This window comes from Anoplophora glabripennis, unplaced genomic scaffold (assembly GCF_000390285.2).
Source record: "Anoplophora glabripennis isolate ALB-LARVAE unplaced genomic scaffold, Agla_2.0 scaffold552, whole genome shotgun sequence".
Taxonomy (NCBI): Eukaryota; Metazoa; Arthropoda; class Insecta; order Coleoptera; family Cerambycidae; genus Anoplophora; species Anoplophora glabripennis.
The window spans coordinates 121196-148112 of NW_019416628.1; the positions used below are offsets into that span (position 1 = coordinate 121196).

Below are 26917 nucleotides of genomic sequence, written 5' to 3' on the forward strand. Positions count from 1 at the left end.
GTAGCTACATATAATTCACTGCTTTTGTGCAGAGGGGTCAGCTCTACAACTTAAAAAATGGTCGAGTAATGAATTTAGAAAAAACAACGCTAAATTTTCCGATTTTTCCAGGTTTTCTTTGTTTCTAATTATCCGGTCGGATCGATCTATCTCTCGTTTTATTCGTATTTCGATTCTCTACAAATTGTCTCTTTATGGCATTCAGATTGCTTCGTTAGTTTAGGTTTTATAAGCAAAAAACTGCGTTTTTTTTTTCATACAAATTTTTATAAAAAATTAATTAATGGTAAATTGAAGTAGGAAACATATAAGCATATATCTACAGACTGTCTTTTATATGATGGAGGGTTGATTTGGGGGGTTAAAAAATTGTGAAAAATTGTATCATTGGGATTTCTGGAGAAGTTCGACGTCAAACAAAGTATCCAATACAAAAGTTGTAGATCATGCAAAAATCTACAACTTTTGTAGAAGTCACTTTTTCATTGCTGCAAGTCATTTTTTTTGCATTTTTGAGCATGTTTTTGGACTGTGATTACAGATTTTTTGTTTCGCTTATTATAAGCCCCTTTACCATTTCCACTTGTATTTACATACAGGGTGGGCCATTAGTGTGAGAAAGTAAAATAACTCCCTTGTTATTCATAATACAGAAAAAAAGTTTATATAAAAGTTATACAGAATCAAGAAACATAAACTACAAAATTAATTTGAAACATACAGGGCGATGAGTAAAAACGAGACACGCCAAAGATTACATTTTTTAAATGGAACACCCTGTATATTTTTTAACATATGGATTTCCGAGAAAATTCTATATATGGCAATATAATCATTTTATCATTTTAGTGCGGGGTTGCCAAGTTATGTAGAAAATTCTTCGAATTTTGTAAAAAACATAACCTCGAAGAAGTTGTATTGACTTTCAGCTATTAACACTTGGAATAAAAGTAATTAGATGGAGTTATAGGCAAATGTTAGACAAAGGCTCCTATATTAGCTAATATCGATATTTTATACAGGGCATTTTTTTGTAAAACGATCATTTTTAGAAAGTTTAAACTTGATTTTCTAAAATTTTTCAAATGGAACACCCTGTATTTTATTGTTCTATTTTATTCACATATCGCTCCACTTCAACTTTTATTAAGCATATTCTATATCTAAAATTGTTAGTTTTTAAGATATATCCTAATTTTTATTATTTTATAGAATACCACCAATAAATATTAAATAATAAAATTAACTGAAAATGGAATGATAAATTATGAACTGACAAGTTGACACAATGTGACAGTTTTCTCCAAAGCCATTTCGTGCTACCAAAATTAATAAAAATTAATTACGTTTTTCCAGAAATGTTGCCATATCTTAAAAACTAACAACTTTAGGTGTAGAACATGCTTAATAAAAGTTGAAGTGGACTGATATGTGAATAAAATAGAACACTAAAATACAGGGTGTTCCCTGTTTGAAAAATTTTAGAAAATCAAGTTTGAAATTTCTTAAAATGATCGAATTATAAAAAATGCCCTGTACAAAATATCGATATTAGCTAATATAGGAATCTTTGCCTAACATTTGTCTATGACTCTGACAAATATTTTTGTTCCAAGTGTTAGTAGTTGGAAGTTAATACAACTTCTTCGAGGTCATGTTTTTTCCAAAATTCCAAGAATTTTCTACATAACTTGGCAACCCCGCACTAAAATGTTAAACTGTTTATATTGCCATATATAGAATTTTCTCGGAAATCCTTGTGTTTAAAAATATACAGTGTGTTCCATTTAAAAAATGTAATATTTGGCGTGTCCCGCTTTTACTAATCGCCTTGCATGTTTCAAATTGATTTTTTCCTTTAGGTTTTTCGATTCTGTACAACTTTTATATAAACATTTTTTCTGTATTATGAATAACAAGGGAGTTATTTTACTTTCTCACACTAATGGCCCACCCTGTATAAACATAAGATTTTTAGAAAAAAAATACGTTTTGAAACGATATTGTCAAAGGTACAAGATGTTTAATAGTTGTTAGAGTTAAAAAAATACTGGGACACTCTGTATACAAGTCGTCCATTTACGAGAACGAAGTTAGGTAACGCCTAGAAGAATTGGGACACCCTGTGTAATGAAAAATAATTTTAAAATATGAAAAAATTTAACTTTCCCTCTTCAAATGGGGACAGCCCGTATGTAACATCGGTCGCCTCGCAAAGGCGCAACACCCCGTACAGCGGCCGCTCCCAAAGCGGGGTATTACGGCGTTATTAATGACAATAAAAAGACAATTAAGGTGACGCTGTCGCGATAACGGTAACCGGGAGGCCGTCTATTCGGCGGTCGGTCGCGAAATAAATAGACGGTTCGCTTTTCGCACCATTAACCGGCTCCATATCCGCAGCGAAGGCCGGCCATTATCTCTGTAAACGGGCGCGATTACCATTGTGTCGGTTCAGGGTTAAAAAAAAATTATGTAACGACGCTCGCGCTCAACTTTTTGTAGCACAGCCGCGTCTCCGTCGCCAATTGTCGCGTACGCGCGACGGTTTTTTTTTCCGCGATAAGTACGCGTTCTCAAAGTCGAGTTGGGACATATTCGGTTTGCGACAGATCGATTAATTTGATCGCTGACGGTTAGTCTACGGGGTGTATCGCGTAAATGGGGAAAACTCATTTAACATATATTTTTTTAATTATTGTTCGGAATGTATATATCGTAGTTAGTTGATGTGCGAAAGTCATATTTTTTTTCAACAGTTTCTCCTTCAAAATAATTAACACGGAACCGTGTTGTGACGTCATACCGTTCGTTTCTATTCTCACCTTATATTGCTGGCCGGAACAAATTCCAAGCGCAATATACCAACGCATAGGTGGTGCGAGAAGGGGATAAGTGACATGTAACTTGTCCCTTTTTTAAACATATATGTATTGCAGAAATATCATTTTTCAAAAATATGGACTTACCTTCAAATGAATCTGCTGTTTTCAATGTGCAATTTTTGGTTGGGCAAAAATAGTTTAATAAAAATAACCGCAAATAAGGAAAAGATAAACAATACCAAAAATCAATAACTTGAGACTAGTAACTTATAGACCCTTCGAGTTATTCGAACGGTGTGACGTCACAGATGGTTTGCGTAAGTATTTATGACTGTTGATTGAGTTATCGACCTGATTTTTTCACCACATATTTGAGAGGTTAAATACTTACGGAAAATAAGCCCATTAGAGGTTGAATTTTAGAAAATTAATTTTCACATAAATAAAAAATCCTTGTCTGATGCTGTTGTCAATAAAGATTTGAAAATTTAGGAAGAATAAAAGTGTAGAAATTGGAGAAAAACTCTTTTTTAGAAGCAAAATGTTGAGAAAATTGATGTGAAGAAGTATTATCTATGACAATATTTTTCCGTATACATTTTGCTGGAATAATAGCATAAAAATAAAATATTTCAACAAAATTTTAATATTCTGGATGAATTGAAATTTCAAATTAGAACAGCTCAAGGGCAAATTAAGGAGAAGTAATTAAGTATGCATTTTTATTTAAAACAAGAAAACGAAACAAAATATAAATTGTTTATGAGTAGGTAAATTAAGAAAAGAAGCAAGATAACCGATAACAAACCGATAACAAAAAAAAAAATATTTAAAAAATATATTTAATCAAATTTCCACGAAAAACCAAACCAAAGAAAACTATCTTAGAAAAAAAAACATTATTTTGCAAATTCATTGGAAGGGAGATCTTCAGATTTCAGTTTAATGTTTTTGATTGCAGTGCAACATGCTGTTGCTTATTCTGAACATGCTCAAAATATTTATCACCTTTTTCTAAAAGAGGAAACGGACTTTAGGAAAATAGTTTCTCAAATTTTATTTTTTTAAATATAGTTGCAATGATGTCTTATTTATTTTCAATTCTAATCGCAAAGATTAACCTAAACGTGGAAGACTTGTGCGGAGAGGGGGCGGCTTATTATTATTATTTATTGGGCCGGATTTGTATACATCAAATTAGTAAAAATGTTTTTGAATTCTCAGAAAATAAAATTGTATATGTGTAGGCACTGCTGTTTGATACCAAATATCTGGGTGTACTATCGAACTAAATCCACTGATAAGTTAGTCATTAATAATTAATTATCTAATAAGATATATAAAATATTCACTAAATGATCTGTTCTTGTTTCTACCAGCTTTAGATGAAGAAATAAAATAAAATTTAGCCACTTTTTTACATGTAAAGCTAGTTGTTAAATTTTCTATTCATTATTTTATACGGAAAGTAGAAAAAACATTTTGAGTTGACGTTCTTTGGTGTATGAATTTGCTCCTTAATACTAATATTTTTTTAAAGTAAATAGTAAAAGCTGTCGAATTACTTCGTGATTGAAATTATCTGTCTGGAGAAGTAAAAAAAACTAAAAAACTAAAATTTGCACTTGCGAATGGAAGTTTGTTTCGTGTCTCAATCAGGGGCGGATCCAAAGACGGTATTTTGGGGTGCAGGTGACGTAAAAAAAAGTTGTGCAGTGAAGAAAACTGAACTACTAAGAAAATGATTCTAGACGATGCTTTTTTTGGTTCGCTCGTGGAGTAGGTAGATTTAGAAGCTTAAAGTTTAGAATTTTAGTATAGGGCTATTGGTTTTATAATATTGTGGGGTACGGAGCTCTTGGGGTTTATTTTTATGGTTGATTCTTTGTTGCTTTGTTTGCACTAAAGATTTTTTTGGACCATTTAGGGAGGGGGGGGTGTGATCGCTCTCATCGCCCCCCCCCTTCCTACCCATTGGATCCGCGCCTGACCTCGTCTGTAACTTTTGAAAAATTCAGTAAGAATTTGTACATTCATCAACAATGCAACAATTTAGTTGTATTAAGACTATATTTTATGACACAAGGTTCGTAAAGTGTACTCGTTCATAAATTAAGCTGCTTTGCTTTGACCGAATCTTATTTTGCCAATAGCAGATTTATACATGATCTAGTATGCTCGCCGAACCCCGCGTCGTGGAAATACGCCTTTACAATTTGAATTTAAGATGTACCCATAAAAAGAAATCCCCAGGATTGAGATTTAGTGGTTTTGATGGTAACTTTACGTCTATCAATTATAGAAAAATCATTTATGGTAAAAAAAATCTAAAAATTCAATTTCACTTTATTTACTTTCTTGATTGGGCAATTTTAAACGATCTTAAATGGGTTGCTTTCAGCGCTATTTGGTACTGCAATTGAACGCTTAGTTGGTATAAGGTGTTGGCATTAGGGTGGAATTACATCAAAGTATGCCTTTATTAAACCAAAAATCGACCTGTTCGAGGGTGTTAATGCATTTTTAATTTGGCAACACTAGCCAGTTTATTACCTTTACTATACAGGGTGTCTCACAATTAGCTGCCAACCCTGAACAGGCCGATTCTATGATAAGTAACTAAGTAAAAAAGTTCATATGAAGATGGGTCCGAAAGTGCTTCCTAAGGGCACAGGGACCCATTGAAGAGGGAGGAATGGAAATCATTTTTTGCAATATCTCTCAATCGCGTTGTGATAAATGAATGAAATTTGTTATACACAGCTAAATTTTGATGAGCAATTTGATGGACTAATCCATTTATTTCCACAAGGTCCATTGGGGTGGGTACGGGGGGGCCCTTGGTACTTTGCGTGTGTAACTTTTTCATCTTTGACTTTTTAACAAATTGGACAGCAAATTCCGTTTTCCCGAACTGTTTTACGTTAAAAAGGTACTCTTGTTTCAAATCGTTATCTTTAACGGTTTCTGAGAAAATCGCTCTTGAATTAATCCCACTTTGGTCAATTTCATAGTAATTTAAACAAAAAAAAATATTTTGTTTCAATTTAATCTAGTTTTAATAAAAAAATAATAATAAAAAATTAAATTAAATAAAAATTAATCCTTTAAATGGAAAAGAGAGGAAAGGAAAATTATTATTATTATTTTTTGTTTAAATTACTATGAAATTGACCAAAGTGGGATTAATTCAAGAGCGATTTTCTCAGAAACCGTTAAAGATAACGATTTGAAACAAGAGTACCTTTTTAACGTAAAACAGTTCGGGAAAACGGAATTTGCTGTCCAATTTGTTAAAAAGTCAAAGATGAAAAAGTTACACACGCAAAGTACCAAGGGCCCCCCCGTACCCACCCCAATGGACCTTGTGGAAATAAATGGATTAGTCCATCAAATTGCTCATCAAAATTTAGCTGTGTATACCAAATTTCATTCATTTATCACAACGCGATTGAGAGATATTGCAAAAAAATGATTTCCATTCCTCCCTCTTCAATGGGTCCCTGTGCCCTTAGGAAGCATTTCCGGACCCATGTTCATATGAACTTTTTTACTTAGTTTTGATCATAGAATCGGCCTGTTCAGGGTTGGCAGCTAATTATGAGACACCCTGTATTTACAAGAGTACATGGATAAAATTGAAATGTGTAATTTATAATGTTGGAGCACTTTTATAAACCATTTCCTTACTTAAATTATTCTTGTAGAAATCTTTTATGTAAGCATTTACGCCCTCAAAATGTCTAATGATAAAGTTTACGATACTGATAAAGCATATTTGTCAGAAATACACGTAAAAATAACTCGGAAGGCTCAAATTAATGTTAAACGTAGTCCACATTGAAATCGGCGTCTAGACTAATTTTATGGATAAATACGAGGATGATGTAAAATCGATATAAATTAGTTTTTTTTACGTGGCACTCCGTGGACGATTGTTTTTTTATTTCAGTTCGTAGTCGCGCTTTCGGTTGAAAGAAGTGATCGACTTGTCCAATAAAATTGGCGTTTTTTTCGTTGTAATTTATCAGGTACCTGACGGGAGAGTTTACGGCCTATTCTAACCCGAATAACAGACTACCTTTGTGTAGAAACTGCCCCTAACGATAATAAAAAATATATCTAAAATATCTGGTCTGCTTTTAGGGTGGCTAGATAGCAGTAAAGGTTTCACTATTAATCATTTTACACACACACATAAAAGCGACGAACCTCTCAGGCGGACGCTTAAAAATCACTACCTGGCCCCAAAGATAAGGTTCACCCCGTGTGATGGACCAACTGGTGACGTCGGGCGTGTCCTGGGATAGCATTTTTGAGGTTATGTTTAAATCTCGGTAAGTCGATTGCTTCTCTCTACCTGTGTACTACACTGTTTCCTTTTTTTAGGCCTGCGCCGGTATCCGGTGACCTTTTTTTTTAAGTGTTTGTTTGTTTTTTTTGTACATTCTCTCTGTCGATGTTGTAGTTGGCCTCCATCTATCTACCTTGCTGGTGTGCTGAGTGCCGCGAGCACCGGTCGAGGCGTTTGTTGACTTTTTAATTTTTACGTCCATTGTTACACATGTAGGTATGTCCCATTGTGTGCACAAGCTTCGATGTTTCCTCTTAGCTGTACCGTTGGTAACACTAAAACATGTTTTTGAGACATTAAAATACAGGGTGTTTCTGTAATAAGTGCGTTGCTTGGAAAAGGTGATTGAGGTCACGAAAATAAGAAACTTTTATTAAGCAACAATGGTCTATAGTCTGTTTGGAAATGAAAGAGAGTAATAAAACCCCGAGATAAGAACCGGCCATGGGCGTGGTAATATTTCGTTTCAGGTAATTATCGGGTAACACTAATGCTAATTCCGTGACGAAGGGAAGAATATTTATTATCTAGACGGAACTTGGGTCAACGAGGGATATACTGTAACAAAAGTATGGCAAGATAAAAATGTAAAAAGTTTTCGACAAGCATTTTTGGATGGACTTTCAACAGGGTTCAAGGCACCTTCAGGTAAAGGGCGAAGATTAATAGTGACACATATAGGTAGTGCCAGTGGTTTTGTAGATGGCGGTTTACTTTTATTTGAATCTAAAAATACAGGTGACTATCACGAAGACATGAACGCAGATGTTTTCGAAGAGTATTTTACACAGATGTTGGATCTTATTCCTCCGGGGTCTGTAATTGTCATGGATAATGCCAGTTACCATTCACGGCAGACCGAGCGGACGCCTACGACTGCTTGGAGGAAAGCCGATATAATTCAATGGTTATCCGGAAAAAACATTTCTTTTGAAACAAATATGGTGAAAAAGGAACTTTTGACACTTGTCAATCTTAATAAAGATCAGAAAAAATATGTTATCGATGAAATGGCAACAAATCGCCAAATAACGGTACTACGGTTACCACCTTATCACTGTGAACTTAACCCAATCGAATTAGTCTGGGCGCAGGTAAAAGGAGATGTAGCGCGAAATAATACGACGTTTAAATTAAGTGACGTGAAAATTTTGTTAAAAAATTCCTTGGAACGAGTAACTGCAGATAACTGGCAAAGATGTATACATCATGTACAAAAAGAAGAGGAGAAAATGTGGGAACTCGATAATTTAATTGACGTTACTGTGGAACCTATCGTTATCAATCTAGGAGACGAAGATAATTCATCAGAATATTCAGAGGATGAATTTTAATATACCTACTTTTTTATTTTCTTTATTGTACATTTATACAACACTACATTTACTCACCATAATTTGAATTTTCAAAATACATATATTTTTGTGTGGAATAAAAGTCTATTCATTAAATTTAAATAAATATTTTGATAATAATATTGAATAATTTTATTTGAATTACTAAAAACCCTCTTAACCCGGTTATGATGCTTAAAGTAGCCTCATGTTTTGAAATGCTGTTTTTATATTGTTTACTTATAAGAGAAATGGACCGAGAAATTGAAGCGGCATAGACAAAGACGGATTGTCGGGGATTAAATTTTAGCAAAGTTTTTTTAAAAGTACACCTCATCCTATACCGATAATACATAATATAAAAATATTGAATATAAGCACCAGTACTACATTTATTTACGATTTGCATACATAATAAGCTTTTATTACCCTCTTTCATTTCTAAACAGACTATAAAACGTTTTGAATTGAAAAAAATGTTTTCACATGAATATTTGTTCCTTTGATATCGAAGCTGCCGCGCGCCGCAGCGCTGATGGCGGTTTTGACGGTTTATATGTGTTCGAAATAGCTGAAATTTATTCAGATCTCGTTTAAAAGTAACAAAATTGAACGAATAAACGAATTACTTACTAATAGACGATATGCTCTAAAAAAATTGTTCAAAGTGCTAATAAACGTGCTTCCAAACGACGGTCAAAATTTTGTCACTAAAAACACCACACATTTACTGAAAACCGTTATTGGAACCGAGATTTCTGCACAACTTAAGGATTTGCATCACATCAATAGTGAATGTTATGAAAATTTAGTCTCTAGTAAAACAACATTCATCCGTAAAAAGCGCATTGCATGTAAAATCCGGATCTTGTGCTATTTGATGTCGAAAACACTGGCAAAATTCCACACGGGGCTGAAAATCATTGTTGTCTAATGCCTGAACGCTTTGTACATGATGGGGGTGTAATAATTGTTCACGTAGTACACGCCACATAGTACTGTTAGTTTTATACGCCGGGTAAGTGATACTGCAACACACAACGCACGTGCACAAGATGCACAGGGTCGACTTCATTTATGGTTAACATTTTTAATAAATTTACCCGAAAACACAAGATAGAAGACTATCGGTTGTTGAATAAAAGTTGCTCATTTTCATGCCCTTTATCACCCTTTAAAGGAACGCCCTTATTTCAGAAACACTCTGTATATTTAAGAGTTGTTGCACACTGCTCAAAGAGAAGGGTAAAGTTACATGTCAAATAAGGCACCTAGGGAGAGTTTTGAGTTTTGATTATTTTTCTGATTTTTTTTTTATTTTTATTCATCAAACGTATTTGGTTTAATAGTTAGAATATGATGTATATATTTTTAATTGTTAATATTTTTATTTATTTATTGGATATTTTTCCACTTGTGAAAAAATTTAAAAAACTAGTGAAATAAACCTTGCGCCAAAAAGGTCAGGGTTATTAGTTTTTCCTAACCAAAAATAATCTTGGGAAAACGATCGTATAATTCAATGTGGTTGGTCCAAAATTTTAGAGAAGAAAGTTACTACGGTTAAAAAAAAATTAAAGGAGACTCCGACTATTTTGTTGAATGATAAAAGATGTGTTTCAAATTATTCTATGGCTTTGGATCATTGTAGGCTATAAATTTTAAAGGATGAAGTAAGTAATAATAGAATTAACGTCATATGATCTCTCTAACTATGGAAATGGAGAAAAACCAACTAATTTAAATTGCTAGAAATAATTAAAACGGAAAAGAAGACAATAATAGATAGATTCTCGAAACTTTTAACAACTTTTTGGAGTAAGTTCATATACAGGGTGATTCAGGTTTAATCTGGATAACTTCAGGAATCGATAGAATAGGTTAAAATAATGTTCTTCATGATATAAACTTATTTCCTAAATCGCATCGTTTCAACGATGATTTTTACGAACAAGGCCAAACCTCGAAAAAAAAAAGATACGCAAGAGTTTCAAAATTAACGAGACAAAAGTGGTGTGCAGCTGTTTTTTATTGAAATTAATTAATTTATTTGAAGTTTTGAAATAATGTAGGAGGGGGGTAGCACAAAAATACACTTCTAAGGGGGGTAGCTGGTTCAAACTTTAGAAGCTTATGTAAGATCATATGGAGTGTTTGTGTTCCGAATATCACCACAATCGGATGACTGGTTCAAAAGTTATGAGGGAAAAGGGGGGGGAAATTCTATTTCAACGCCATAGGAATTAGGAAATAATTAACCTGTTCTATCGATTCCTGAAATCATCCAGATTAAACCTGAATCACAATGTATAGTGAAATGCCTCTGGTATACGTTTCTTCAGTGTTGGATTTTAGCTTAGGCAAAGCTGATAACCCTTGACTGATCATTTTAGCGCAAAGGCTATTAATTTCTCTAATATTAATACCCAATAATAAAGAGAAAAGAATCGGAAATTGTGTCACACAAATAACTTAATGTTATTAGGAAAGTTGTACATATTTAAAAGCATTACTATTAAAAAAAAACTGTGCAAGGTTTCCAGCAAACTTGAAAAAATTAAAGTTAGTCAGTCATTTGTCTAAACTTGACTGAAGTCATAGAATTAATGTCATAAATTCGGGTACATTTTATATGCTCTTTTTTATGTTCCCTAGCCTGAAATAAATAAAGTATAAACAGTAGTTCTTTATTGCAATAAAGGCACTTTTTTGTCTTACACACATTTTGACATGGATTGAGCAAATTCTCTTATGAAATGGTAAGTTTTAATGAATATTCCGATTTTTTGCAAACGTCATTTTGATAGCTAGTATTCATTCATACATTATCCAAATTTTAAACAGTTATTACTATGCTGTCATAATGGGCACTAAAGAAACGTTATTACAAGCTGCTGTAGTTTTTAATATTTCAAATTGAAATAATAATAATAATAGAGTTGAAAATGTTTTATAGTGATGTAATTTCAAAGTACCATTTTAATTCTTTTTCTGAAATTCTGTTTATTTTTTTCTTTTTTCGATATTTAACATTATTTAATGAAAAAAGAAATAGGGTTTTTGCGAAAAAAATTGAATTTAAAAAATAAATGAAAGATGCAAAATTTATCTGTTAATTTACCATTTCGATCATTCGGATCATAATGAAAGAAAAATATCAGTGGTTTGAGCTCTTGTGGGTTTTTCGGGATTCTTTGAGGTTAAATAAACCCGAAAATATCCTTAGTCTATGTATTATTTAAAAAGTTATATCAAGTTTAGCGAATATTCTTAAAGACGCAATTGTTTACCTTATTTTGAATCAAATTTCTTGCATCGAAAAAAATGTCCCAAAAAATTGTAAGAACATCTTGTGATGAACTAAGATTTTTAACTTTCAAATCCTGAATCTACAAAGTTCCGAGCTTCAATTTGCTTTTTTTTTATTGCTATACGACCATTTTTCCCTAAGTTGTAGCCTTCTGAAAATCACCTAAAAATTTAAGAAAGGTAAAAATAACAATAATATTTTGTATAGAATGTGAAGAAAATTTCTATTATATGTTCATCTGGCCAACAACATATTTTAATTATTTATGTCCCAAACAATTTTATTATATTGATGGTAAATTTTGGTTATAACATATCAAAAAACATTTATATTTTCAGTAAAATATATTACTGCTCGGTAAGAACCAACGGGAAAGTATGAACATATCCTTGCCAGGAAATGTTGTTTGTTTATGTAATAATCAACAATAAAATAATTTCGCATTACTACACTGCACTGCTAGGCAATTAGTCAACAACTGAAATTTATGGCCGGTCACCCAGTGCGGCTGTTTGTGCCCCGTTTGCCCGCGTGCATCCTTCAACTAGGCATATACATTTCTACTACCTCCACGTTTAGTTCGACCAGACCTGTAGGTATATAAGTATGACTAAATAAATATGGGAACAAATGGTCTTCAATTGATATCGGAAAGACTACCTAGAAAACTAGCATAAATAACGAATGATGGATCTTTTTTTCACAAAAAAACTACAAACTAGGAGTTAAATCTTTTGAAAAGAGTGATACAAAGTGGTGAAAGACACAATCTTGACACGTAATCTAGTGAAAGTATTACTTTTCAGTAATATTATTAGAGGATTTTTAATTTTCCTGCTTTTTTACTAGCACAACCCATGCGGAGCGCCACATTTACCATCTGGTCGCTTCGTCCTATTAATAAATTCGGTCCACTTCTATGAAACAACACGTCGTAAATCGCTCTTCCCTAAGTATGTTAATGTTACATCTTAAAACCGTATTACGCATTAATAATTCACGTCCCGAGCGACAAAATTATTATATTATCTAAACGCGGGCACAATTCGAGACCAAGGACTAGATATAGGCTGGTGCGCTAAATCCGAGAAGGGAGAAAGAGAGAGAGGGACGAATCGCGAGCCACCCAAAAACGCCAGCCGGAATGAGGTCAATCCAATTATCGTTTTCGTTTGATAATCGGCGGTTTCCTTGTTTATTTTTTTTTGTGGCACACGGGTCGGGCGTAAATTTTCCTTGCTGGCTTGTTGGTCGCGATTTTTTAGCGGAAGCAGAATTTAAAATAATATCGGTTCTTTTTAATCCGGAGCAGCGTGAAATATGTTGTCATAATGTTGAAATGAGAACGAAAGTGTTATTTGTATTTTTATTTAACGCCTCTTGAAGCGGAGATAGGTGCAAAAAATTTATTGGAGTTTAAGCAGTTGGGCGGTTTTTTGAAATTTGGTACATTTATTTTTGATATCACCCCAATTGCACCCAAGAAAATAAAATAATCAAAATTTAAAAACGGTTTAAATACCACAGTAGTTTTATTTATTTTTATTTTTTATTTTTTTTCTGTATTAATGACATAATTTTTTTTATATACTTTTTAACAGAGTATGATACGTATTTTGACTCTCTGAAGACAACCAGAAATGCTCCATCACGGCAGGATTTTTCCCTAACCTCAAAAAATGACTCAAAATTAGTGGAAATCTGGATTTTTTGTTAAAACAGTTAAAATTTTGAGATTAAGGCGTATTAAATGGGTCAAATTAAAAAGTTAATTCGTGCATTTTTTTCTCTGAAATGCTTTCTTGAGGAGTTATAGGCATTTTAACCCTCAAAGATCACACTAGTGCGAATTCGCACCACCGTTTTTTTTTAACAGCTACGTTTGTCAGGTAGCAGCTACCGAGAGCTTCTCCATTACGATAATTCCTTCTACATTGTCGGCCAAACTAGAGAGTGAAGAATCCGATCGGTGCGAATTTGCACCAGAGTGACTTTAGTGTGGACAAAAGTTATATCATTAAATCTAGAAATAAAATGAATGCATAAAAAATACGAATTTAGTCATTTTTCGTAAAACGTTTTTTTTTCAATCGCATATTTTATTAATAAATTATTTTTTTTAATTAATAACATTATTCGATTTCTCGGAATATTTTACCTCAGTTTTGAATACGTTATTTTCGTTAGCAAATAAAGAAGACGTAAAGGTTCAAAGTTGGCAAAATCCCAATTCGCACTAGTTTGACCTTTAAGGGTTAATAATGCTTTAAAATGGCTGTAACTCCAAACGGAGGCATTTTAGAGAAAAGAGTGCGGGAATAATTTTTTTATTTTGACCCTATTAACACGTCTATGTACTTTAATTTCATAATCTTACCTATTTTAACAAAAAAATCGACATTACCAATGATTTTTAGCTACTTTTTTTAGGTTAGGGAAAGATACTTAACGTGATGAAGCATTTTTCATGGCTCCATCGTCTTCAGCGGTTCAAAATACAGGGAGGTGTCATACTCTGTTAAAAAGTATAAGTATATGTAATTTTTTTTTGTGTACCTGTGTTATTATTTTAATTATTATTAACACATTTAATGGTGAATCTTACGTCACAAACTAATATAAAAAAGTTCGTGCACACATGTGTACCAACTCTCTTCATTTTCGAGATGTAATCAAAATCTTCAACTTGATGTACAAAAGTTGGATTAATTAAGGAATATTGACATAACTGCGTGCATAGAATACCATAAAATACAATGTTTATCACTTTTTTGAACTTCTTTATGCTTAATTCTAACAAATAATTGGTGCTGTAATCAATTTATAATTCGATAAAATTCATATCTAGCAATGTGACAAGGGCGCGGCGGTTACCATGAGGTACCAAGGTGTCCAACAACCAACAATACGCAGTTCAACTGGTATCTGGAATTGGACCGTGTCTGAGTGTTTTTTACCTACCACTATTTCCTTTTCTTGAGGTGTTTTCTCAGCGAGTGCGCGAAAGTTGGATTCGAAGGTGTCGTGCGTTCATCGAAAATGGTGGTGGACACTTTGAGCATATGTTGTAATTTGTTTTGCACTTTTGCATTTAAAAATGACTGAAATTTGATTTTTAATACGTATGATTATTTGGACGACGTGAATCTTTGGATACTTTAATTACATATTTTTCAAATTCATAATTTGATTAAAAGTTCGTGTTTTAAGAGATTCGTAATTACTGAAATTCGAGCTAGAATTTAAGTACAATACTATCTTTGTACTACAAAGTCGACACATTTAAACAATCGTCTTGAAATTTACTAAATGTTTTACAATGATATTTGTTTACATTTTTGTTATTCCATAGGACAAGTACTGCAGCATACTGTGGACTAATTTTTAATTAACAAATAACTGAGGAATAGATCATTTTTCGATTAAAATAAAGTCTTTTTTCTTAGAAATGCCGACTGTAATTAAAAGCGCTTGTCCGATTTCCAAAACATCCATTAGCGTCGAAATAAAAGGGTTGTTAATGACTGTAATTCCCAGTATGTCCGCCTCTGGTGTCAGTTTACGCTCAAATTTTTACTCAGAATTAGATACATTGTTTTGAATTAATTATTCTCAGGTAATTTTCCAAGCAAAATTTAAAAATGTATTGCTGCAAAAAAGAATTACCTGACCAAAAGTTAAGGAGGTTCGATACCAAAAGAAAAATGGTAAGAATGTTTTCAAAGCAATTGAAATCTGTTAATAAATATGCAAACTGACTTGTGTAAAAATATCAGATCGATTGACAACGTAGTTTTTTTGAAAAATGATTTTAAAAATTATGCTCTTTTACACGAGCTCTTATGGGCGTTGGGAAAAACTTTAATCAAACATGAATATTACTCTTAAAAATGGTTAGGATCGGGAAAATAAAATTGTAATTAAAGAATTAAATATTACTAAACATTTTAAAACAATAAAAATATGCACTTACAATGTAATTATTGAGATAATGGAATGAATAGATAACGTTTTGACAAATTTGAACAAACATCTGATCCAATGAAAGGAAATATGGCAACACTGTACGCTGTATTTAATGCTTCGACAGATGTGTTATATTTGAGTAGCTCGATTATAGATTATAAAATTATTCCAGTCGAAAATATATGTAGTAATAATTAATATTAAATAAATTTTTCGTGATCTAAAGCAATATACTAGCAATTTGAAACAAAAATTGAAAGGATCTCTTTGCAAAACGAACAGTATAGATGTTCTGTCATAATCTTCAATTTGACAAGTCGACGTCTCACTATCATACACTGAACTTCTTGATAGTTATCATATGGATTCTCTGTTTGCACATTTTATTTTTTTCTCTTCAATCCACATTCTGTTTTACACTCATTTTATATTACTTTTCATTCATTACTTTTCCTTTGTACCTTGGTTGTTCATTCATGTTTACGGAATTCGCGCAAAGTTGGCAGTAATGACAGTTGACCCAACTTTTACCACCACGCCATGGCAATGTTGCCAGATTTCATCCATAATTTTACAAGCTCGTAATGAATAAATAGACGCTTTTATTCAAATAAAAAGTGAACTGACGTGTATTAAACACGAAAAAAATATGCAAGCTAATATGTGTTGTATAAATTTCATTCTAAATAGCATACTTAGTTCGCTGAAATTAATTTATGTAAGGTTGGTACTACAACAAGACTCCCGTGTATAAACATAGGCGTACTCTCCACACCGCCCGCCCCGCAAGAGGTGTATCGAACGTCCTTAAATTGTTATTGAAACCTGATCTTAAGACACCAATTTTCTGTAAATTTTATCCAAGCATTTGAAAAGACTTGTGGGAGTTTTTGTTATTTGCAAAAACTGCTGTAAGCGTTCGGTTTTTCCAATCCTCGACTGATAAAAATGATTTGACATATTAACCAGTAGTTCAACAAACAATTGAAAAATCGGACTGGATTAATTCAAATATAAATTAATTCTTATACGTAGATATTCGGTAGTGTTTTAACTGATTCGTGAAAATGTTCTGAATGGAAAATCTAGAAGACGAAGCTGCCGTGTTGTTTTTCCTATGCGGTGGCTGTCGGTGCGTATACAAATATTTTAATAATTATTAGTACTCTCTATTATAACCTCATTAATATTTCTGTGGCGCGTTTTCTGAGATAATAAAAAAATAAATCATGTTAGATGACCATTTGGCCACGTTATGAACAATAAACGCATTACTTGTTTATCTCTTTTACTATTTAATGACGTTTTTGCTTGCGAAATAGACCTAAAAATCAGATTTTATACTGTACTATCTCGGCTCTAAACGTATAAATACACTTATCCTTATTCGTGTTGAACGCCAGTGACAAATAAGTAATTAAATACGGTTTTTAGGTTGTCAGAAGATAAAAGAATGTAGGTTTAGAGTACAAATAAATATTGTTCCTAATATGGCTGTTAAAATGGTCCTGAATATCCGAATGTGCTCTTGTTGCACAAGAAGATAACGGTCCTAACCTAAATTTTAGATTTATCGATACGTTTTTGTTTATACGTGGTTTTCTTTGATGCCTATCTATTGTTACGAGAGCTCTGATTGATTAGATTTATGCATCTGAATTTGTTACGAACGTTTAGTATTTTATATTCAGAATTAATAGAACCAGTTTTTTTTTATTGTAACTGCTTTATAAACATGTGTCGGTTGCAATAATAATGCAATTGTTATGCTCATAAGGCACCTTGATAACAATGCGTAGAGACGTATGTCTCTGTTTTTAAGATGGTAGAGACAGAGAAAGTTGCCAAGCTCGCCTTGACCTTACATGCGTTGTTTGCTTGTAACATGAGTTTTTTTTTTGAGCGAATTCAGTGAATATAAACATTATTTGCAATTTTGATAAATTAAGGCAAAGCTAAGACTGTCTTGTAATCTTCTAAGCTTAGTTGAAGGTGTCAGAAACTGTCAAAAACTGTCAACTTACTAATCTTGGTTAAACAAATAGAAAGGAGCTTTATACACCAGGAAAATTAGCTAAAATAAAAGAGAAACTCGAAAAAAGTCCTGTCCACGAGATTATTGTAAAATTCCCTAAAGGAACATAATACAAGACATCTCCATCTCGTGAGTCAAAAACTTTTATTGGCCAACTTTTCTGTTTAAACAAATAAGTAAGGAAAACAGTTTTTTCACTTTGCAGGGAAAACCATCAATTTTAGCAAAAAGTGACTATCAGACAACTTGTACGGATTAAAATTATCTTCAAAATGAGACTTGTTAAATTAAAATCGTGTAATAAACAAAAATGTTATTGCAAAAGAACATGTGCCCATTTTTTAATTTGTTTATAACTATCGCATTTATTGTTAAAATTTTATAAAGCCTATGACAAGTTGAGGGTTTTGTCATACTTCAAAAGTGTGCCAAAAGTGGGCGCTGTAGGTGCAATAGTTTTCGCACAATTCAATTTGTTTATAACGGAGGCTCCAAAAGTTATGAACTTTAAGCCTCTGTACAGGCGTTAATTTTCAACCAAACATGATTCTGAAAGCGTCATTGTAATCTTAAAGACGTAATTAAGCGACCTATTAAAAAATATCACCGTTTTTTTGACATTAACATTCTCAAATTGTGCATTAAAAAACCGTGCGTTTTTCGCTTATAAACAATTTGAATAAAATTGTTGCTATTTATGCTACCTCACCGAAAATAGATACAATAGATAGCTGACAAAAAAATACAAATTTAAAAAAAGCACCCTCTACGACCAACAGGAGCCAAGATAAGATTTTTTTTTTTTAAACCGTAGCGCAATTGTTTATAAATATTAAGACATGAATTTTTCGCAAACTAATGTTTACGTAAACATAAACCAAAGATGAGATACCTTAAAGTACAAAAAAGTTATGTCGTTTTTAACACATTCAATCTACTGCAGCTAGCGACCTCTATGAACTTTATCTAAAATGTGAACAGATTTCAATTCCTCTACTCAAAGAACTCCAATCCTCAAAATTTTGTGAGGATATTTGCATTTGTTAAGGAATAAATTAAAGAAAACTGAAATAATATTTTACATTTAACACCCTGTATCTTTTTAACTATCAACTTTTGGAGTAAGGCAAGTTCCGCTAAATCGCAATATTTTTACTTGCGGAATCTACATAGGTACCCATGACTTTAGGCCCATTACCTCGGGACCACCCTGTCCAGGAATAGTTATAAATAAGGTTATGATGAAATTAGCACACTTATTTTTCAGTAAAGAAGTGAATCGTTTAATCTCAAAATTTAAAATTTAAATTTAAAATACAAGGTGAATCACCTTGTATTTTTTTTACTTAATCTTAACCTAACTTTCGGACGTTCATATTGCCAAGACCACCGCGATCCTCAGAAAACAGCTCCGAAATGCACCCATTACATAACGCAAACTCCCGCACCTCCGAACGCATAATCCGGACGGATTATTTTTAGGCCCCCCGTCCTTCAATAATTCCTGGATATGATTATGATTTGCGCCTGTTTTCTAGGTAAGCGCTGTACTTGGCTACGCGAAAAATCGTATGGCGAAATAACGAAACACAGCGCGCTCGCTCGCCTATAGCCGCCTAACGACAATCGGAACACGTGGCAGGGACAAGGCGAGGACGTGATAAATCAGTTGTTAATTTTTTCAATGGAAAAAGGCGATGTTTGCGCTAGGCAAGGTGCGGTGGAGTGTCGGGGCGAGCGGAAAATCGCAAGAATGGGGTCCGACTTCCACAGGGCGCCGTTTTGTGGCAGTGTTTTTCGATTTCGGCGTCCGAAGGTGATCTTCGACGATTTGTGTTGGAATGGGACATTCAAGCTATTGTTCATATACGAGGGAAAGTAAAAATATGCAGGGTGTCTCCAGAAGGTCTACAGTATTCTACCCCGGATTCTCTGATCCAAAATAAGTCGATTTAAATAAACTTACAAATGTGCTTAGTTTGGACGCAAAAAATTTAAAACGCCTTATACGATTTTGCTAGAATTTGGTCCGTTGAGCATTATGGGACAAACGATCACATCATTTTTAATTTTCTGTAACTGAATATTTCTTCGTTATAGCCTCTATGATTATTTGTTTCATCTTAAATCTGTTGTCAGAGTTATTTGTTATTCACAGGTGTTTTATAAACCACGGACATGAATGCCGAATGCCACAAGAAATAATTCAATGTATTTAAGTCTGGAGATCGCGGTGGCGATCTACAGTTTCGTCCTGACCTTTCCCTACGTTTGTTTGTTTGTCTGAGTTGAGCCTTTCCGTGACAGTATCCAAAAACCAATAGCATATCTGTATATTCTGCATTGGTGTGATAAAAAATAAAGAAAATTTTCCAAATTATTACGGTATCAGTTATATTCGTCTAACCTACGTATATCTATTGTATATCGATACATTACTTTGAAAACCTCGTGTCTATATTTATTATCAAAATTGAAATTTCTAGTATACTTCAAATTCTTATTCTGTTAATAAGAACAACTGTTTAATCGTAGTTGTATTTTTTCGTATTTTGCTCAAAACCCAATAATCCTTCCCTTAATTAACCTTAATTAATTCTGCATATCCATTAATTCATAATTAATCTCGCAGAAACAACATCCACAATTAACAAGAAACTGTTTTTTTTTTGTTCTTTTAGAGAGAACTCAATGATCTTAGCTGTTTTCTAGATATTGTGGTCAGGTCAGCATAGTATTTATCTTCCGCAATATCATTAAAAAAAAATACATTGACGCTTATATATTTCGTACCTACAAAATTTCACTTATGAAAGGACCTATTTTTGAAATTCTCCCAGCTTAAAAGAAACTTGTCTACAGAAAAAAATATTCATAATTAAGTTATAAACAAATTATCCCAGGGTGAAGCAAAAAGAGCGAATTCGCGAGCGGCTTTTGCCTAAGCCTGGGACAATTTGTTAATTTCAACTTTTTGAAATTTTTCTTTTTTGGTACGCTAGTAATCAAACAATTAGTTGAAAAAAAAACGAGCAAAATTAATTAACAGATACCTGGAGCAACAATTTCACGGTCAATCGAATTGGCCTTTGATGCACATGATGGTCATCGGATTGACCATCTTTTGCATAAATTTCATCAACATCCGTCGCTTTTTGCAATAATAATGCGCAATTTTCGAAAACTGATTTTTCCGCGTTCGACCTTTATTTCACAGTTAACAAATTAGTGAAAAATTATTCTAGGTGTCTTAAATTGTAGGTAATTTAATTGCTTACAAGGTAAAATAACTAATTTTCCGATAGGTCTTCTAGATTTTCATGGGCAGTAAAAAAAGTAGAAAAAAAACACGTAATTTTGCCATTTATTTACAATTTGCCAACTTAGCGTCACTTTCGAGTTACTTTTTTAATATTATCATTCTTTGACTAACATGGTATGAGTCATAGATTTATTCATATACTTTTCAGAACCAGATTCCTAAACCACTCTTAAATAGTGACCTAGTTTTCATAAAAAAAATAACAAAAGACGATACACATTGTGCGGTTAAGATATCGCAGTAAACCGCGACTTATCAAAATGACGTTCAATTTTAAATTGAATTTATTTCAAAGCGTAGTATAAATCCGTGCGATTCCCATTGTAAATATTTGGCTTTTGAAATCACAGGATGCTGATATTGACGACGAAATCCGTTCTATGAATTTATTGTTGAAAATTGTAGTATAAATAAACTAATTTAATCTACAGTTGTATTGTAACAAATTAAATAATTCCCAAAATAAAATAGAGAGGAAACAGATAAAGAAATTATGCGTGACATTCTACTATTTGCTCATTAAAATGATGTCAGAGCTAACATTTTATTATGTCTTTTACAATTAGTCTACGACATCTGCAACTGATTTATTACAGTTGTCTATGTTAACGACATATTTAGCCACATGAACGCCGATTTTAGGCAACTAACATTGCACGATTGACACTGTCGACTAAAAATCGTAACTTAATATTTTTGGTGAGCAAGATTTTTTATTCTGTATCTAGCAGGAACGCCACTGGTTAATTGGAAGACATAGTCAGCGTGGCAGCTGACTAAAGAATAAATATAAAACAGTTCAATCGGTACTGATTTAATATTTACCGTCCCTTCATCGGCGGTCATTTCGTTAAGGGGGTTGGTTGTGAGATGAGTAAGCCGCGCGTATGGGCGAAGGGGTGCGTGTAATCTTTGCAAGGGTCGGTCCAGCGCGAGGGTAGCAATGGGAAGATTCAAAGCGCGGGCAGGGAGGTCATTGAACCATTTCCCATCCTTTCTTTGGCGTTCCGAATATCGCTGTGATTTTTTAAGGGGAAACTTTTTTTTTCAGGATTAAGTTGCACGCTAGATGCACAATTTAAAAAAAAACATCGTTGATAATGTTCGAGCCAAATATTTTTCAAAATTTGGCAATCCAAACGGTAAAGGATACGACTGGTTTGCCAAATAATACGATAAACAAGATTTTGAGCTTATTTTTTTTTAATAACGTATTGGAATCCGTCACAGTTTGTGAATGCTGTCTAAATCTGTGATTCGGTGTGAGCGTAATAGCCTGTCTTTGGAGCGTAACAAGTACATTTTGGCGAATTTCGGCATTGGGATCGGACCAAACTAAAGTAAAGGACGGTGCGCTATATGACGATAATTATCTGTTCAAGGTGACTGCCATTTTTATGTGCTAACGAGTTTGGCAAATTTATAGGAACCGTTTCAATGGCGATTTTTTTAACGTCGATAAATGCCTTTGGTTCCATTTAATGTACATTATAACTAACTGTAAATGCAAATTATTTTAAAAATCGAAGATATTCGCATAATGGTTATTTTTTTGTTTCTATTTCATATTTTTATGTTTTATGTTTTCATATCCGCAGGCAGCTCTTTACATTTTATTTTATGCGTTGTATAAATATTTTTCAAAATCAGTAACAATGATTCGTTTCCCCTTTACCGGAAAAAAATTGAAGGAATAAAAAATTTTCATGAATTATTTAGTGACTTTCGAAAGGCGGTATCTCAGTGAATCTCGAATCGAGATAAAAAAATCGTTTTGAAACTTTTAAGGAAACAAAACATATTTTTGAACTGCGGTTTTCGAGCAATGATAAGAAATACCGCGAGGAAAAGGAAAACCCAGGAAAATATCGAAGATATCGATGATGAAAGAGAAAAGTGTTATTTTTCATTCAACCGTCGATATCTGGGCAACCAATAGTCGCACGGAGACCTTTCAAAAATCAAATTGAAGCTGAAGAAATAAGCTAACAGACCTCTGTATTGATTGAATTTGAAAAAAATTTACTCAATCCATGGACAGTCCTAAAAAAATGGGGGTAATTTTTTTCTCGAAATATTTCTTTTGATTGCTCGATAACCGTAGGTCAACAAATTTTTTGTCTGATTTTTTGTCATGAAACTAGAGACAAAGCTTCAAAATTTTTTACTATTTCGAAAACTTATCGAAAGTCGACATTTTCGTTAAATTCACTTGTCACCTACCAAAATACTTGTATGTTCTAGAACGCCAAAAGTCTTTTTCGTTCTAGAACATAAATGTCAAAACAATTTGTCATGTGCGAAACTTATTTATGATTTTATTGTAAAGTTCTCTTTCAATTTAATATTTTGTTAATGTACTTGTGCAGCTTTATGTGAGCAATAAAAATAAACTTGATTTTTCTCGAAAATGGCACATGCTACCGAATTTTGACATGTATACATTTTTTTTGCAGTATGCTTTAGAGTTTACAGAACCGTTTAGAAATGTAATAAATTTTGAATTTTAACATATTTTTTTATCGATTGTACCCCTCCAATTACCTGTATCGGCGACATTGCTTTTCAGAAACAAACCGTTTGTACATTATTCTTAACGCACAATTTATGTTTACTTGTGTACAAATTTTTACATTTTTATCTTTGGCCGATTTAAAGATAATAATGGAAAACCATTTGGAAAGTAACAACTTCAACACACTGTATCTCGAAAACAAGGCGTCTAAGAAAAAAACTTTACATAAACTACCCCGATTATTTTTCCATGAAGAACATGTACACATTTTTTGAAACATGAACGGAACACCCTGTATAATTTTGACATTATATACTTTTTCAAACAATTAATTTATGGTTTATTAAGTTGCTATCGTTATGATAGCCACCGCACCTAAGCCGTCTTGATTTAAACACGTTTCAAACGATTTCAAATAACGAGCGTTCAAATAAAAACGTGGTCATGTTGGTTCTGAAAATTTGGACGTAGGGCGTAGCGTATAGCAAATGAACTTAAACGTCATCTGTCAAAGCGCTATATCGCCGCTATCAATTTGAATATTTTCGTTTTAAAAAGCGTTTAAAATGGTGTTTTCTCAAGAACAAAAAGTGTTTATCATAGAGTCCTACTTTAGAAATGGACGCAAGATTGATGGAATATGGAAGTATTCTATTGAGGAATGTTTCATAGAATTTCAAAATCAATTTCCCGGCGTTGTTGAGTACAAAATTTTTCAAAGTGCAGTTCAGCGTTGTGTTAATGTTTTTCGTGAAACGGGCAGTGTAACAAGAAAAGAAGGAAGCGGCCGACCTAAAAAGCGGACTGAAGAATTAAAAGAAAATGTCCAACAAATAATGGAAAATGCGCCAAGAACTTCTGTACGTGTTTTATCACAAATGGTGGGAGTATCAGTCGGTACCTGCCACACAGTGTTAAAAAAAGATTTGCGTTTGTTCTCCTATCGTTTAACTTGTCAGCAAGAACTTCATGAAGTTGATTTTCCGCGACGGGCTGTATTTTGTGAATGGTTTTTAAACAACTACGGTGAACTTCATAATATCACCTTTTTTTCTGATGAAGCCTGGTTTCATTTAAGTGGTTACGTAAACTCACAGAATATGAGAATGTGGTCTTCTGAAAAACCAGATAACTTTTTTGTCGAGGGCCCTCTACACGCTCAAAAAATTGGAGTTTGGTGTGCTCTCAATCGAAGGAGGATTTATGGACCTATTTTTTTTAATGGTACTCTTACTGCGCAAAGGTATAGAGAAGAAATTATCGCTCCTTTTGTTAACCAGCTGGAAGAAAACGAAATTACAAACTTTTACTTTCAACAAGATGGCGCAAGGGCACATACGGCAGGCGAGACGATGAATATGTTGAGGGAAGTTTTCCAAAATCGACTAATAAGTCTCAATGCTGAACATGAATTTCCACCGAGGTCATGTGATATTACGCCGTGTGATTTCTTTTTGTGGCCTTACCTTAAAAACACTATTTTTGAACTGCCTATTCCTGATTTAAACCATCTGCAGGCTCGACTTATAGACAAGATTCGTGAAATTAACAATACCCCGAGCATCTTAGAAAATGTCTTTAATTCTTTGAGGAACAGGTGTGAAAAGTGCTTGGAACAAGGAGGGGGACACTTTCAGCAGCTGCTTTAATTTATTGTTATAACAAGGAGGGGGACACTTTCCGCAGCTCCTTTAATTGTTTGTTATTGTTATCACGATTATTCTTTAAAATAAAGTTATATAGTCATTAACGTTATTGAAACTGACAGCTGCTATACAGCTCGTTGAGAAATGAGGTTAAGTTGGTCGCTATAAGCTACTCCCTACGTCCAATGTGTCAGAGCCAACTTCGACCACGTTTTTAATTAAACGCTCGTTACATAACTTCATTTGAATGCAAATGTACCATTTCGCATTCTAGATACAAAAATAACTATTCTCGATACAACCATTTTTTTCCAGTAGTGCATATAGTTTTTTATTGCTTGAAATACGTCATTTTTCATGATGTCTCTTTTTGTGCAAAAAACAAATATTTCGAATTATTACGTCGGAAAGAATGGGTCATACTTCAACGGTACCTTCCTCGGATGAAAATAAACCGACATAGATAAAGTTAAGTTACCTCAGTACAATTTCATTTATTCAAAGGTATGACGAATTCGGCAGTGTCGACCTAGGGAAAAACCCCGTTTCGGCACCGGGAAAAATCCTGGAATTATCCTCTGCGGAAACCGCGCTATCGAGCAGAACTTCCCGACGTCGACCCGTTTCGCGGAAAACGCAACTTATCGACGTGCCCGCGTACCGCAAAAGTCATTGAAAGTATTGAACGGCACGTGTAGCGTATTTACGCTGCTGTGTGCATTGCACACTCACACACACGTCCGTATCTCTCCCCGGCACGAAAAACGCCTGGCGGGCGGGACCTTGGCAAAAATTTATTAATATCTTATCAGGAACCTTCAAGACACGCCGCGCTCGTAATCCCGTACGGATTGTTTTATTGAAAACGCTCGCGTGGAGGGGGTGGGGCCGGAGGGAAGGAAGCCTACGGTACCGTTTTTGGAGGTCGACGAATTTCGCCGCGGTTGGATTTGCAAATGGGTCCGATTAGGTCCCGCGGTCCGGCGGAGATCCGAGGAAAATGGACAGGGCCGGGATGAGGATAATTTCAGGGTCCGTACTCTTACATATTTTATTTCATGCGGAACCGTAAATCGTTGTTTAAGCAATTAATTTTGCAGAAAATGCGTTATTACAGTGTCAAAACCGGTAAAAGGTTACCAGACGACTTACCCAACTTTTTTTTACTCGCAGAATAAAACCTTACAACACAGACTACCCGTGAAAGCGAAATACAGGTTGATTCTCAAATGGTGATCAAAAATGAAACCACGTATTCTTTGTTGAGTTTTAAGGGGAGTCTTTCCTATAAAGTTTTCATCTAGGACGCTTCGTTAAAAAAATATAGGGTGTTAAACTTCAAAAAAATATTAATTTATTTTTAGATAATTTAAAAACTAGTGGGTGAAATAATTTGAAATTGGACACATGTATTTACGTAAACATTGCCCAAAATCTCAGGGCTTTTCCTAAAATTTACATACTCCATTGGCGGAGATACAGGGTAAAGGTGGCATATTTTTCTAAACAAAATAGTACGCCACTGCTTTACGGTAACGACCATGATATTTTCGGATTCGTCTTTCAATTTTCTACAAATTACTACTCTCTTATATTTTTCGAAAAAAACC

At 33.6% G+C, this 26917-nt stretch overlaps 1 protein-coding gene across 1 annotated transcript in view; it reads left to right on the forward strand.

Moving 5' to 3' along the window:
• LOC108911022 (protein roadkill) overlaps positions 1-26917 on the forward strand; it is a 118932-nt gene that overhangs the window by 11369 nt on the left and 80646 nt on the right. The window contains exon 2 of the mRNA XM_023455120.1: positions 6972-7162. Coding sequence (XP_023310888.1) covers positions 7098-7162 — 65 coding nt within the window. The 5' untranslated portion in view covers positions 6972-7097. The remainder of the gene's footprint in view (positions 1-6971; positions 7163-26917) is intronic.